Source organism: Pleurodeles waltl, chromosome 1_1, assembly GCF_031143425.1.
Source record: "Pleurodeles waltl isolate 20211129_DDA chromosome 1_1, aPleWal1.hap1.20221129, whole genome shotgun sequence".
Classification (NCBI taxonomy): domain Eukaryota; kingdom Metazoa; phylum Chordata; class Amphibia; order Caudata; family Salamandridae; genus Pleurodeles; species Pleurodeles waltl.
In genome coordinates this window covers 565,483,839-565,500,437 of record NC_090436.1, presented here as the reverse complement: position 1 = coordinate 565,500,437, position 16,599 = coordinate 565,483,839, and the positions used below count along the sequence as shown (strand labels likewise).

At 41.9% G+C, this 16,599-nt stretch overlaps 1 protein-coding gene across 15 annotated transcripts in view; it reads right to left on the bottom strand.

Annotated features, from left to right (window-relative positions):
• The window catches only part of PAM (peptidylglycine alpha-amidating monooxygenase), a 1,007,326-nt gene that overhangs the window by 651,933 nt on the left and 338,794 nt on the right, over positions 1-16,599 (bottom strand). For all 15 annotated transcript variants that reach the window (XM_069226162.1, XM_069226060.1, XM_069226139.1 and 12 more), the window contains one exon: positions 5,983-6,103. In XM_069226162.1, coding sequence (XP_069082263.1) covers positions 5,983-6,103 — 121 coding nt within the window. The remainder of the gene's footprint in view (positions 1-5,982; positions 6,104-16,599) is intronic.

The window sequence follows — 16,599 nt, the reverse complement described above, 5'->3', positions numbered from 1 at the left end:
CCATATCTACGTAATGTAAAGCCTTGAAACACCAAATAAAAATATCATTGCATAAACATCCGTTTAAGAGCAATATTGTTGATCTATGCACTTCTTACTTTCTTGAGAACTAGATCTAGTGGAAGCGAGCTAAACTTTCCCTTTCAAAGGTGATTCTCAAAGTGGGAAGTTACATTTCTACAAAGACAAATGCTTTATTTAAGAGATGGACAAACAAAAAGAAAAAAAACGGCTATGAAGGAGATTATTTAGAGCTAAGGCAAGCCTACTTTTCTGCTCGAGGGCCATTAACTGAGCCCAGTGCTTAATTTATACATAAAAACGTGATGTTGCCCAAAGCTCCTCTGAAACAAGCAGCTGCTGCAATTAAGTGGGCGAGCACAGAATGCTGAGGCAGGTAATCCTAAAGCCATATCGTCCCCCTTTAATCTGTTTACAGACACTCCCTTCCCCTTCAGCTCACTTTTGCTGCGTTCTGCTTTCTCCCTTTGTGACGCTTTTGCATCTTGCTCTTCCTTCCTCCATCTTTCCCCTACGTGTCTTTTGCCTGCAGTAAATGCCTGATGCAGAAATATATGTGCCCGCCCCCCCAAAAAAGTGCTGATGCCCCTTACCGGCACCCACTGGCTAAAATTAAGCACTGACTGAGCCAGCAGAAGTGCTGGTGCCCCTTACCGGCAACCACTGGCTAAAATTAAGCACTGACTGAGCCTCCATATATAATTCAAAACTAGACTACGTTTTTTTTGACAAAATCTGTATTTTTAAATGTTATACCCACATCTTCTTTATAGAAATTTTTTCATAAAAATAAAACTGCTTCAGTATTTGTTGTACATAATTTTATTGAAGAGTGTGATACAGAATTTTTTTTATCTGGGACAATATGCAATATCTTTAAGAATAAAATCGTCATGAAGCAGCCGCTGCAAATCTCAAGGAGAGGGTTGGGTGGGAGGAATAAAATAATAATGATTTTAAAAAACCTTACCTTTGCTGCTGCTGTCTCCTCGCCCCTCCTCCCTCTATGGTGTTGGTGTCCCAGCAATCCCTGGGACACTAGCACAGGTTACACATGCAATCCTGGCACTGCTGTCACGCTATACCTAGCATGAGATCAGAGTCAGGATTGGTCTGAGTGGCTTGGTCTGCCACTCAGACACTGCATGGGAGCCTGTGCAGTTTCTCCAACCCGGCTGTGCCACACAGCTGGATTGGAGAAACCTAAGTGCGCTTGTCAGTTTGGCCGGCCTAAGACGGACGGCCAAACTAACATGCACACTCAGGTGCACTCCCACTCCCACCCCCCCTCCCATGGCCCAGCCTGCCCCTCCCTGCACATACTGGCTGAGCCAGCAGCTGAAAAAAAAACAATAGTCAAATTATCGTTTTATTTTTCAGCTGCTGGCTCAGCCAGAGGGGCCACGCTCCTTTGCCATTGTGAAGGAGCTACCCCTGCATCAAGGAAGTTACACAGCTCAATAGAATAAGCACTCGCCGATGAGATCCTTGCATGATCTGCAGAACAAAGGTATGAACCTCAACAGATCTGACTTTGCCTGTCATTCTTCTGTATTTGACACAATGAGAATCACAGAGTTGGGAAATAGGTACACCCACCCACTACCCACAGCAATAAAACAGCCCACAAATCGTAAAACGTGTTATTACATTTAAAATGTTAAAAGACAATATCTCACCAATTTATAAAATAAGGATAAAACGTGTTATTGCTATCTCAGTCAGACACAAAAACCCATTTAATAACAATGTCATTCTCACATCTGTTTACGAAGGAGCGGGCCCATCATATGTCAGAGACAAAAGGCTCAGCTGCATAAAAATGACCACCATACCTTTACTCACAGGGTAACTCCCTTTCGCCACAAACTCACAATCTCAAAACTCTGTGTCACAAAAATGTAACATCATATTATCACAGTCCCGGTGGAATTAAAAATAGGAGCAATCCAAAATTACCAATATTAAGTCATTACATTTGAATTGGTAATTTAGCAGATTTTTATGCTGGGGTTGAACATGGTTTAGAGTGCTTAGTCTTAAATCCAAATATATCCCAGCAATCTAGGAATTTTCATTAATGGGTCACAGCAAAATATTAAATTATCAAAATGTGAAACAACCCTCCTGAAGTATCATTCAGGGGACCAACTGTGATGTGAAACAGAAGGCAGGCAGACATCTAAACAATAAACAAGCCTTGTCTGAACGAAATGCAAATAAATGTGTACAACTGGTTAATCTGCAAACCTAAACTGGCTTTAACTGATGGAATTACTTGAGGCTTTGTGAAGAGAAAGATTTTATCTTTTTTAGTGGTAGTGCATTGGAGTTACCAGCTGAGCTGTGAAGTGCTTTCTTTGAAGGGACAGCTATAGAACCAAACAAAAAAATGTGCACAGTCTGGGTGTTACAAAATCTATATTTTGGAAGCGCCATTTTATCTTAAACATTTTTGCGCATTTTGCAGCAGTGTATTTTACACTGCATATAATGCAAGTTTACAAAGGCTTACATATTCACAATGCTTTCTGTCACAGGCTGAGACCTTTTACCACAAAAAATACACAAGCCACTATTTTCCACTGCACCAACCAAGATTTAATTCTTTGGCTATCTGGTTACACCCAGGCCTCCGCGGTACATTAACTATTAGCGGTCTCATAACGTACTATGGTCAGGTCACTGGAATTATACAGCAGAAGTCGTCCAAATTATGCAGCAGGGTTGAGTAAATCAAGCTGCAAGGAAAGGCAAATTATGTGGCATAATGCGGCACGTTTTGCAATAGTATTACTGCATTATTTCATCATTTTCAACTTGATAACACTGTAAAGGCATTGGTTACACCCCATTAGTACCAGTTTAACACCCAAATGTAGCAATAAGCAACAGAGAAGTGACTATTTCAGCTTTGCAAACTACCTTCCACTGTTTAACAACATGTGACGCTTCATTTTTAGTAACGTTTGAACCGTTTGAGGTGGAAACATTTTTTTTTGTTAAAATCTGAAGATTATGCAGCTGACGATGGATTATGTGGCAAATGCAGCAAATCTATAACTATGCAAAAATTGCCAAGGCCACACAATTGCATAATTGCAATGGCCCTGAGCATAGTGCATTTGCTACTGATCAACTTAACTTTTTTATATATTTCCCATTTAAGCTGTACACTATTTTATATGTAGCTACCTGAGGGTGGAAGACCAAAAAACGTACAGAGTATTTTTTTTAATCACACTTTTGACGAGCGTTTGTGAGTGTGAGTGTGGGATATGCCCTGATTTCTTTAATGCAATGAAAAATGTAATTCTTAGACGATGCTTGAGTAATTTGCACCATTTTGGATAGCTGAATAAAGACTGCTTTAACAATTCACTTCCAAGTGAACACATTTATGAACTACAAAATGTGATATCTATTATAATGATGGAGCAATAAATCACATTTTTATACTAACGTATACTGTATTCCAAGATGCAGATTCACCACAAGTCACCAACAGATTAATGTTTCTCCACCTTTCTGCATAGCACAAATACAAAATAAAGTGAAACATATTTCTGGGGCCATGAGTAAGTCTGTTGATGCAAAACGTATAGTAACAAAGGTGACTTTACCCCAAATCTTAGGGAATGAAAAGAACTATATGAAACAGAAGGAACACAGTAAAAAGAAAAAAACAGATTAAAGCACTTGAATGGGCTTATGTGCTTAACGGTATCACAAGTTTTAAATAGTGAGGGATCAAATGGCAAAGTATTTCAGAGATTTTGAGCCCACAGCAAACCACACATGTTATATATACACACACCATGAATTTAGGAATTAAATTCATCATGAGTGTGAATCCCAAATTCTGACAATAGTGGAAAATATTCCACACAGGACCAGCTTACTCCCAGACGACCAGTCAATAATGACAGACCCACAGCATTCTGGAGTACAATACCAATGTGGACATAGATATGCGCTCTATCTCACTTTTTTCCTTTTTATTGAGATTTTCAACAAAAGATAAAGAAAATTACATGCACGTTTCGGGTAGCTTCCTGGCCATTTAATGTAATTTGTTATATACTTAATCAACATTGCGATATTCAGTGTACAGGAAGCTCGTAGTCTCGGATCTCAGCCTATCATTTCAGAGGATGTACAAACATGGACAGTCGATAGTGATGTAAAGAAATGAACGCAATCCTATGAATTGCACCGATTAAGCCAATGAGAGAGGTGAACACCAGGAAAACTCACTAGCACTACCAACTATGTTAACTTTTGCAATCCTATGACCCCTCTGAGACCTCATTCAGTGAATACCTACAATCCTGCCTAAACCTCGGCTACTCACTTGCACTATTAGACAAACTACCTTCACCAAGCACCACTCTTGAATATCCACACAATATGTCACGCCTAAGCACCAAATAATTTACAGTGCCCACTGTACCATTTTTAGGCCAGAAGCTTCCAGTTCCTGCCACTGGGTAGGATCTTTTAGATGTTGGGAAATTCTACAACATTTTGTGCACTTACACTGCCCGGCTTACTGGTGTCCACTGATGTGCTGCTCTAAACATATCTTGTGTCACAGAGAAGCAGGGATGGACTGAAACCAAAATGGGACCTGGCAAAAATGTTCAACTAGACTAGAATGGGGGCTCTGGTGGCTTTCACGGTTGGGTAATGGAAGCCATGAAAGCAGCCACCTAGGCTGTAACCCACACGGGCCACCAGAGTGGCAGAGAGGTCAGACCGCCCGTGCATGGAAGCCAGGCTCTTTTTGTCCCTGGTATACGGTGACGCTGTGGTAAAACTGCGCTCTACCCTATAAAGAATAAGTTCTATGTTTTCTAGTATTTAACAGAAAAATGCTGTCTGCAACAATGAGTCATCGTCTGCTGCTGCCTGACAACAGCAGCCCTCTCCCTCACAAGCCCTCAGAGCCCTTCAGAGAGAAAGTGCTATCTTTTAATGACGCGCATAAATCCCGCCTCGCTGCCTGGCTGTATCAAAAGAAATTAATCACGGAGTCTTGCGCTTAATGAAACACCCTGTAAATATGACAGCGACGTATGTGAGCATTTTACATGCATCTTAAAGACATTTTGTCTCGGCATCGTGCTGACATTTCAGCATCCGAGAGAGTGAATTCCCTCTGCAACGTCTCTAGACACAGGCAGCGAGACGGGGACACTCTGAACAGAGACTCAAAATAAAGCAATCTCTCAGCTCATTAAACCTTGGACCGGAAGTCCTAATTTCTGCGCGAGCAAGAGTTTACACCTGAAAGGGGATTTCAACTAGTGCTGTAATGCCACACCTTTGCTCCTGCAGAAATGTTGGCTGGTGGTATTGCCGTGGTACCCACCACTTCAAAGTGTGTAACTCGGGTAAGGAGGTAGTTCCACACCTAGGCCACGCTCGTTCTATACTTCTTCAGGCAGCACTCGTGTTTCCAGGTGCAGTGTTACTACCGGAAGCACTGCATCCCTGGAACGGTAATTGTTCTATAATGACGACATAAACGACGGACAAGCCCCCTCCATGCCGGGGATTCATACGAATATATAGGAGCTCATTAATGAAGATTAACCGTCCCTGCGGGGAAAGATTTTAGTTTATTAAAGATAATTGCTTCTTGCTTGCTACATTATGCATTGCAGTGATTATGATGATTATTTTCTTGGATTTACAAAATTATTCAGCTCTTCATCTCTGCTAATGCTGAAAGTTCGGGAAAGTGGCGTTGTAAATAAACGAACCATGCCTTAGAAGCTTGCGGGGCTTCATTTTATCCGGTTTAATGCGCCGCTCGTTAAAAAGTGGAGCGCGAGGCCCATTGCCGGCCAAGCCCTCTTCTAATCTAACTATGTGCTATTCTGCCGCCCGTGGCTGCTTTCGGATACAGAGTAAAGTTAAATGGGGTTACAGATAATAGATTCATTAATTTCTCACCTCTAGCGGAGTCACCCCAGGCATGCGGATATCCAGTGAAAATTCTGGCGAGTCTGATGATATAATTTGCTCGGGCGCGTCAAGACACTCATTCGAAAGATACCTGGAATTTTCATTATACCTTCAAAGACATAAGGAAAAGCAGCAGGATTAGTTTACACATAAAACGAACACACAGAGAGCCAGAGATGACGTTTCGGTTTAGGTAGTCTATACTGGTTCTACTTTTTTTCTCTCCATAATTTATTGTCTGACTCTGAACTAATAACTTATCGAACAACGGCTCCCCCTACTTGACACACAAGGAGATCAGAGAGTGGCATACACCAAGGGTATTTTGCGTCCTATTGCAAGCAAGAAAAATGGGGTCCAACACCCTGGCTAAGCAGTAAAAGTCAGCATAACCGGGGAGCAGGATGCCGCTAAAGAAGCTTGATCCAGGGGTTACTGCACTGACAGCTCCAATCCGGGGGTAATAGCAGAAATTTTCTATCAGGGAGCAGATAGTAGACAAGCACATTAATATAGAAACAATCTGGGACGAAATTCACGTTTGGAGTATATGTCTAGAGGGTCTTATTCTATTTTGATGAGATGTCTTCAACTATGACTGACCCCCACATCGAACACACCACCCACTGCATCAGACACATTGTCAGGTGCTTCCTGAGTTGAAAGATGGATTCTGTGGGTGGAAGTGACACTACGCAGGGAGAACCAAGAGGCGCTTGGGCGGAACAGGTACAGAGGTGTGGCCGAGGCACATAAAGCAGGGTGGGCAGGGACTAGTTAGCGGTACAGAGTGTAGAACAGTGGTTAGAGTGGTGCAGGACCTGGGATGAAGAAGGGGATAGGAAGTAGGGTAGAAGAAAAGCTGGATGGCACAGTCTAGGAAAGGAGACATCTCAGCAGGCAACACAGGGCCAGGGAGGGGGGGGAGGCCAGGGACTGAGGCAGAACACTTATTGAGAGGCTACATGGTGAGAAATGGAGCATTGTGGGAGTCAGGATGGTTACAGGGACAGAATAGGAACATAGTGGTCAGGGTGCACAGGAGCAGCGAATGAGGAGAGGCAAGGGTAGAGTTACATGGAAAAAAGTTCAGTGTTTGGGTCAAGTCTCAGATCAGAGGTGCCTCCTCAGAAAATACTCAACCTCTTTTTTCATATCAAGTGACTATGGGCCTGATTTAGAACTCAGCAGGTGTGTTACCCCATCCCACAGTGACGGATATCCTGTCTGCCAAAAAACTAAATCCAATATTACAGAATGGGATTTATATTTCGGCAGACGGGATTTCCGTCACCGTTGTGACAGAGTAACCCATCTGCAGAGTTCTAAATCAGGCCCTACATGTCTTTATCAGTCAACATGCATAAACCTATGGGATGCCAGTATTAGATACTTGGCCTAGCGAGGATGGCTTTTTGATACTTGTTTTTATGGTCACTAATGCCTAGGAAAAGATTTATTGTCTAGGAAAATACCTTTTGGTTAGGCCAAACACTGCCCATCCAATAGTTCGTTTCCTGTGTTTAGTCATCACATTTTGTGAATTGAGGAATAGTAACAGGTGGGGGACCGTACCGAGACCTTCAACCAAATAATCAAATAATTCACACTGGTTCCAAATCTGTGATCTTCTCCCCTGAAGGAGCGTCATTAATTTGTTGCCCCACCCACCCGCCCCTCAACCTTACAGTAGACAAAGCAGACTGTAACCTTCCTGCAATAGAGAATATAACAATTGTCATATTTATTCATAACCACATAAACACAACGTAAAAAACATCATCCCATTTTACTGTATATTCTTTCATCCTTAATTTCCAATATTTATTTACAACATGCATCTCAAGTCATAATTTCTGTTCTTTAAAGGAGTCTTGGTTGTCCACCGACCAGGCAACTGTGGCATCTACTGGACTGTAGACTGGGGGGCCGTGTGCCCCCAAAACAAGTTACACTTCACAAGGCAAGACTCAATTGCCCCCTCAAGATAGAGGGGGCGCGGGCCAGCATGAAAACTGTCCCCCAAACCAACCATGCCAGAGCCAACCCTAAGCAAGGGATCTCCCTGGCACCCGAAGGGGATGGTCCTGGGCAACCGGGCCATACCTTGGCCCCCTAGCACAGTCTCCATCCCCCCAAATTCACAGGGCCATGTAATGGAGTACCATGGGGGGAGCTATGGACATTCATGGTAGTGGTCGTCCCGAGCACCTTTTCTACACCCACAGCACCGCCACCCTTGTTTGAGCAAAAAAGGCTTCTGATACCGTCTTGAGTTCGCCTGCACTAGTATTCTTGATGCCAAGGTTGTCCACCTGCTTTGTGCCCAAACATGACTCCTTCCCTCCCACAGAATTCCTCCAGTCCTCTGGAGGTGTGCACTTGCATCTGCGATCCATTGTCAGAGGCAGCCATGGTCAAGTGAACAATACGACCCTCAAGGGTCTTGCAGTCCCTTTTAACCCCTGTCTGGCTGCCCCTGCCGATCACCCCAGGAGCCCCCACCATGCCCCCATCAACCAATCGGCTCACCTAATGGGGTGAGCGCAATTTTTAAAATTTGCGCAGCACCCACTGTTGGGCCGCCACCTCGAACCGGTCCGATCCAGCCTGCACCTGCCATGGGGGCGCGCTATGCCTTGGTGCGCACTCCCTGCCGAAGAGGTCATTACAATTCAGTGCTTGCTAAGGCTGCCAAAACCATTATTTTATTATTAACATCGTTAGGAACTTTAATATTTAAGTTGAGCTTCTTCTAATTGTTTTCTACCTGCGGTCACTCTTCTGCTATACTTATGTTATGATGTTACGTTAGGATATGTTATCTTATGCTAGATTAGTATTGCGCGTGGCTGCCCCAGACTGGGTATCCCAGCCAATCAGATAAATAAAAGAAGATGGGAGATGCCAATATCCCTATGTTTATGTGGTGATTGTTTTCTTACTGCAAGCACACTATCAGAATCTTCCTGAGAATGTTCTTGATTGTAATAGAGTATTTAAGTGAGTAGTGACACTGCAACAGGACTTACCAGTCCAGCAGAGGAGAGGCAGCACATTTACCTGCCGCAGCATCCCAGAAAGTAGTGAAAACAGCGCACAACAGCATCACCTTCTGCTGCTAAAGCCAGGGTATTTAGGCCTTTCAGATAAGAAAGTTGTGCACACTGACTAAGGGGACTGCTGTGGCCTCTCAGACAAAAAGAGGCTGCGAATTCTAAAGAAACCCTTTGCTACGACCCATTTATTATAGAGGGGCTTCTGAAGTGCTCACATACCAGAAAGGCTTCTTGACACGGTTCGGTGTATTATAGGGGTATGATATCTCACGTGTGAGGTCTACGACCTTACAAAGGCGCTCATCAACAGGCCATGTGCCTCTCTTTAGTCATGGATCTCCTCAGTGTCTTGCAATATCCTGATGATGTACAGGTCAGGGCACATTATCCAATGTATATTTGCCTCTGTGGTGATGTATTGGTATAGTATATCGGAACAGGCCTTTGACAGTCCTATCTCCCAAACATGGCAGTGCAAAGATGAGGACACGCCAACAACACTACACTTATCTGTGTGACTAAAAACTAAAAGGAAAACTGCACTCCACCCTCATTTCCTGCTCCTCTTTAATTCGGGTGTTTGAGACTTAAGATGCTGTTTCTAAAGCTGCTGCACAAGAACTGTAGCATTATACAGCTCACCTGGCTGCTCTCAAAGGACTTGTGTTCTGCTCCATACTGTGAATCTACTCTCGCACCGGCAGAGCTCCGCGATACACATAGTTGGATCTGTGGACGTGTCAATCACATTTTGGGAGGGCAACAGTATTATTATTATTTGCTGACCCTGTAGTGTATAATCATCTACACATACCTACTATGCAATATCACAAGTAACTGTGACAAACATTTTCGCCACAATTTAAGCCTTTCAAGGAAGCACCCCGACTCTTTCCACTCAAGGTACCATGACGTGTAGACTGGAGGCATTCATGGGACAGAAGTTGTATCAAGAATCAGAAGCAACAGGTGGAATATGTTCACCTTGCCTTTCTGTGCATGGCTGCTGAGAAGCCAAAAGAGTACAAAGTATGCCAGAAATAAAACTCAGATCCAGCCATTTCTGAAGGATTTGGGCAGCAGAGGTTTTTTGTTTTTTTTACTTGCCATTGGCTGTTGGAACATTTGTAAAACGTTGGCTCCCCTATGACGACCTAAAAAAAATGAGCTTCCTTTCTTGGAGTACAAACTGGATTAAAGCCACAACCGACCATCACCAGTCAATGACTGCACAAGCAACCCTGCTCACCCCCTTGGTAGCTTGGCGGAAGCCGCCAGGCTTATCTAAAAGGCAGTGTGTAAAGTATTTGTACAATCACACACAGTACAACAGTGCAAAATACCACAAAGGACTCAACACCATGTAAGGAAAATAGCCAATATTTATCTGAGTAAAACAAGACTAAAACGATAAAAATCCAACATACACAAGCAAAGTTATGAATTTTTAAAGATTAAACTTCATTTTAGCACTTAGAAACAGAAATGCTTGAATTTGATGACAATATGGCGTTGTGACAGAGCCGTTCCCAACAATCCGACGCCAATGGGGCCAGTCACGGAGTGGCACGTACCCTGCGGTACAGTAATCTATGCAAATGAGGAAACATGCCGGTTCACGGAGACAGGAATGGAGGCATTGTTGGATCCGGTGCAGCGTCGGTTCTGGGGCTGCAGAGCAGAGGTGTCGGTCCGAGGCATTGGGTCCTTGCTGCAGAGCTGTAGCGATGAGGCAGCGTCAGTGCGAAGCATCAGTTCCTTACACTTCCGGCAGAGTCGGGAGTCATAGACATCGGTGACGCAACACTTCGGGACTCATGGAGTCATGGACTTCAGCCAGTCTGGGGTGACATTGGGCCTGCATAGTCAGTCAGGGTCATCGTTCTCCAGCAGGGACCATGGCTTCAGTTGCAGGAGGTTGTTATATATTTATATACTCAAGTTACAGTGTTTACGAAGTTGCCATGACAATTAGAATGGGGGGAATGGAATGCAGATGGGCGAAGTGACAGTTGCTGAGGACTGATCTCTGAGCCGGCTGTGTGTACATCATACTGAATAAAGATGTAACGTTTGGATTGGTGTCCAGTGATATTTTGGAAGAGAAAGAGACGTTTTAGTGGCGACGAAGGTGGGATCAACTGATGACAGCCGGCTCAGGAAACAATGGTATGCACTGTGTTAATTACCACTATTGTTTAGTGGGTCTCTTGGAATAAGTATTGGCATACTCGTGAGGAGAAGCAGAGAAGACATGGTGGCATCTGCGTGGGAACTGTGTGCTTTGGCTAACGAGGCGACGCGTGTTTGACCGGGCTACAGCTATTGCATAGCCGAGGAAATCTGTGGAGTAGTGTACACGCATTTGTGTAACATCGCGGAAAGACGGAGCGCCATTGTCGGAGTGTGTGGAGGGAAAACACAAGTTTTTTTTTTTTTTTAGTGTTGTGCCGTTGTGGAGCTAGGAGTTTTCTTTGGAACGTGTCACAAGTTGAATGTGACGTGTGGAGCGCAGACACGGGGAGCACGAGCACAGAGAAGCACGCAATGTTTGCTGTTGACTCGACGAGCAACAGTAGAGAACCTGAGGGTACACACTGAGCGTGTGTACAGAGGAAGACCTGGAACTCACCTGTTGTGATTTGAAGAGAACGTCGCAGAAAACTCTTGTAGCTGTTCTGTTGGCACTGACGCTAGCACCCTATGCTGATAAATAGACTAAAAGTGAAGAAGGACTTCCGTTCAGTGTTACCATAGAAAAGGAAAAAATACTTATTTGTGTAAAGAAGTGAAAGTGCAGACAACGGTGACGACTTTGTTTATGTTAGTTATTTATTTTTGTGAACATTTTTCATAAATAAAATAAACAATCTACTTATACATACATATACACATAAAAAAAAATGCAATCAATTTTACCACCACCTATATTTTTAGAAGGTCTTGGGAACCCAATTATACAACAGGAAGATTGGCGTGAAGCATTTGAAACTTATCTAGAAGCAATGGATGGGTGTGCTTTCACTGCTAGAAGGAAATTGGCCATATTGAAACACAACTTGGGTGTTGAAGGTAGAAAAGTTTTAAAAACATTACCAGGTATTATTGGTACAGATCAAAGCAATGTTGAGAATTCGGATATGGAAGAGGAATTACTAGATGAATATGATGTGGCGATAGGAGCACTGGAAGAACACTTCGGTAGGAAAGTAAGTGTAGTTGTAGAGAGACACAAATTTTATTCTCATAGACAAGGTGTAGATGAATCTATTGATCAATTTGTGGCTGCCTTACGTAATTTAGCCATTACATGTAAATTTAAAGGTCTGCAAGACAAAATTATTCGAGATCAATTAATTAATAGAACGAGTAACGTCAAAATTCAAGAAAAGTTACTAGGGATGAAAGAACAAACATTAGAAAAAGCTATTATTATGGCTAAAAGAGTAGAAAATACATCTAAGTATGTAAATGAATTACATAATCGCGACAGTGTTTGCAAAATAAGAGAGACGAGCTTTAGAAATAAATTCAAGGAAGAAGAAAAAAGAAACTTAACAATGAATGAGAATTATAAGAGAACATGTTATCGTTGTGGGAGTGTAAAACATTTAGCATCAGCTAGAAATTGTCCTGCAATAAAAGTGAAGTGTTAAAGTGCAAAAGAATAGGTCATTTTGCTAAAGTCTGTAGAAGTGAAGGGAATATTACCAAAGTGAATTGTGTAACGGACCAACGTAATATTAATAAAAATTATGAGGAAGGAAAGTCTGACTCGGAAGATGAGGTAGAAGTGTTGATGGTTCAGGACGGAGAAGAAATTTTAAAACTAGAATCCTATGATACAGAATATCACCCTCCAAAGTGTTCTGTAAAGATATGTGGAAAGGAAATATGTATGTGGGCGGATTCTTGTTCCCCTTATACACTGGTTAGTAAGGATGTATGGTATGACTTGGGGGGCATGGAGCTACAAGAGACACACATTCAGCCTGAAGTTTATGGTGGAGGTAAAATACCGATAATTGGATGTTTTGAAACCAAAATATCATTTAAGGACAGAAGTGCTAATTGTATGATTTATGTTGTTGATAAAGGAAAGTTATTGTTAGGATGGAGAGATCAACGTGCTTTAGGTATTACATTAGATCCTAATAGGGAAGATCAAGTATTGTCAACAGCTTCTGATAATATAATCACATGGGCACAAAAATTTCCAATGTTATTTAGTACAAATTTGGGTTGTTTAAAAAAATTTGTGCACAAAATTATATTGAAGGAAAATATTACTCCAATAGCTCACAAAGTTAGAAGTGTACCTTTGGTATTGAGGGGTCCTCTAAAGGAGGAATTAGAGAGATTGTGTAAACTCGATATAATTGAACCTATTGAGGCGTCTGATTGGTTAAGTCCAATTGTTTTTGTAAGGAAACCGAATGGAAAGATAAGGATGTGTATGGACTTGAGGGACTTAAACAAGTGCATATGGATTAATCGCCAACATTTACCCAATATGGCGGAGTTGTTATAAGGTGTGTCTGAAGGAAGATATTTTTCAACAATTGACCTGTCAAATGCTTACCATCAAATTATGTTACATGAAGATTCCCGTCATTTGACATCTTTTGTTACGCCAGAAGGTGCATTCCGTTTTAAAAGAATGCCATTCGGTTTGGCATCTGCCTCAGCTGTTTTTCAGCGTGTGATGCAAAAATTGTTGGGAGGTGTAAAACAAGTAAGATTTTTCCAGGATGATATTTTAATTTGGGGTGTTGACAAACAAGACCATGACAGAATTCTATATGATGTGTTGTGCATACTGGATAAAGCTGGTGTGACTGTTGAATTAAATAAATGCAAATTTGCTATTCGAGAAGTAGAATACTTAGGTCATACATTGTCCGAACAAGGTATAAAACGCAAACATAAATTAATGGAGGCTATTGAGATGGCTCCAAATCCACTGGATAAGGATCAGCTATGATCATTTCTAGGTCTGGCTGAATTTTATTCAAAGTTTGTAGACCATTTTGCGGATAAAGTTAGACCTTTGAGAGAATTAATGAGAAAGGGTTGTAAGTTTGTATGGTCAACAGAATGTGAAAAAGCCTTTAAGAATATGCAATAGCCTTAGCACCATATAAACCGGGTGATAAACTAATTATTGCAACTGATGCGAGCATGTATGGTCTAGGTGCTGTTCTTATGCAGAGGAATAAATATGGTCATGAAAGAATAATTGCATTTGCTTCAAGGACATTAAGAGGTGCAGAATTAAATTATTCAACAACTGAGAAGGAAACTATGGCGTGTTGGTGGGGTATTCAACATTTTAGAAATTTTGTATGGGGTGTCGATTTTGAACTTTGGACTGACCATAAGCCATTAATTGATGTATTTACAACAAAAGGTGCAGGAAGGGCTACTCCATGCGTTGCAAAATGGTTATTTAGATTAAAGGAATATACGTTCACAACAAAATATATTCCTGGAATAAAAAATGTCAATGCAGATTTTGTATCTCGATGTACATTAGATTAAATGAACCATGTGGAGGAAGATGATATCTTAGTGGCAGATATAGTAAATGCAAGTCTCAAAGCACTATCAGAACAAGAATGGAGACTTGCAATAGAGGAGGATGAAATTTGTCAGAAGATAATAAATTTGTTGCCAAAGCGTTGGAAGTGGGAATGGAACAAATTAGATGAGATCTCAATTATAAGTCTATTTGGACAGAATTGTCGTGCATTAATGGAATTTTAAGACGTGGTGATCGGTTATTAGTGCCAAAACATTACGGTGTAGAGTATTAACTGCGCTTCATGAGGGTCATGGTGGGATGTCTGCCATGAAACGCAAGTTCAATTGGATTTTTGGTGGCCAGGTTTAGATCATGATGTGGAAAGATTTGTAAGGGAATGTGTTGCACGTGCGCATAGTGATAAGTCTCACAGTCCAGTTAATACGCCGATAACAGCTATAGATTATCCTGAATGTGCTTGGCAGAGATTGGGTATAGATGTGTGTGGACCTTTTGACATATTAGGAAGTGAGAGTAGGTATGCTGTGGTGCTGATGGACTACTATTCCAAATGGCCAGAAGTTACTTTTGTTAGAGAAGTAAAAACAAAAACAATTATAGAATTTTGTAAAGAAGTGTTTAGGCGAGAAGGATATCCGGAGACTTTGGTTTCTGATAATGGTCCACAATTTGTAGCAAGAGAATTTGAGGAATTTCTAAAACAGTGTGGAATTAAAAAAGTAAGAAGATTCCAAGATTATAAGAAAGGTGAATCAAAATGGTCTGATCTTAAGAAAGTTCGGAAAGTAATGAAATATTCAGTGATTTTGGATGATGGGAAGAGATGGAATCTAAGGAATGTTGAGAAATGTAGCGATGTAGAAACGAACAAATTTGGAAAAGACAATCATGAATTAATAACAAAACAAACAGATGCAAATAAAGATGTTATGAAATATAAAGGGAAAAGTTATGAAAGAGTAAAGTTGCGGAGGAGTAATCGTCAAAGGAGAATTCCAGGAAGATATAGAGAATTAATTTAAACATTGTATTAATATAACATGTAAATAGTTAATGTATCATTTTTGTGATACCGTTATGTTTTATGTTGTTAATAAGGGAGATATGTTATATATTTATATACTCAAGTTACAGTGTTTACGAAGTTGCCATGACAATTAGAATGGGGGAATGGAATGCAGATGGGCGAAGTGACAGTTGCTGAGGACTGATCTCTGAGCCGGCTGTGTGTACATCATACTGAATAAAGATGTAACGTTTGGATTGGTGTCCATTGATATTTTGGAAGAGAAAGAGACGTTTTAGAGGTGTCATGAGATCTGGCAGTGGCGTCAATCTTGGTGTCATCTGAAGTTGGTGCAATTGTTTTTTCTTGGTTTTTCACCAGCTTGCACTCCCAAGGGCCCAGAATCTGGAATAGGTACCACCTGGCGAGTTAGAGACCACTGCAAGTGAACCCAGAGGCTGGTAGGTGAAGTCTTTGTTGTCCGTGAGGCCTCTTAATAGGAGGCAAGCTCAGTCCAAGCCCTTGGAGAAACTCACAAGAAGGATACACAGCAAAGTTCAGTCTTTGCCCTCTCAACGGCAGAAGCAGCAACTGCAGGCCAACCTAGCAGAGCACACACAGCAAAGGAGTAGTACTCCTCCTCCAGCTCTTCTCCTTGGCCAAGGTCTCTCTTGATCCAGAAGTGTTCTAAAAGTTTTGGGTTTTGGGTCCACTACTTATACCCCTTTCTGCCTTTGAAGCAGGCAAACTTCAAAGTAAATTCTCTGTTGTTCACAAGATCCTGCCTTGCCCAAGCCTGGCCACAGACTCACACCAGGGGGTTGGAGACTGCATTGTGTTAGGACAGGCACAGTCGTTTCAGGTATAAATGTCCGCTCCTTCCTCCCTACTCTAGCCCAGGAAACTCATCAGGCTACGTAGGCTACACCCCAGCACCCTTTGCATCACTGTCTAGTGGGAATTCACAACAGCCTAACTCAGTGTGACCCAGACTT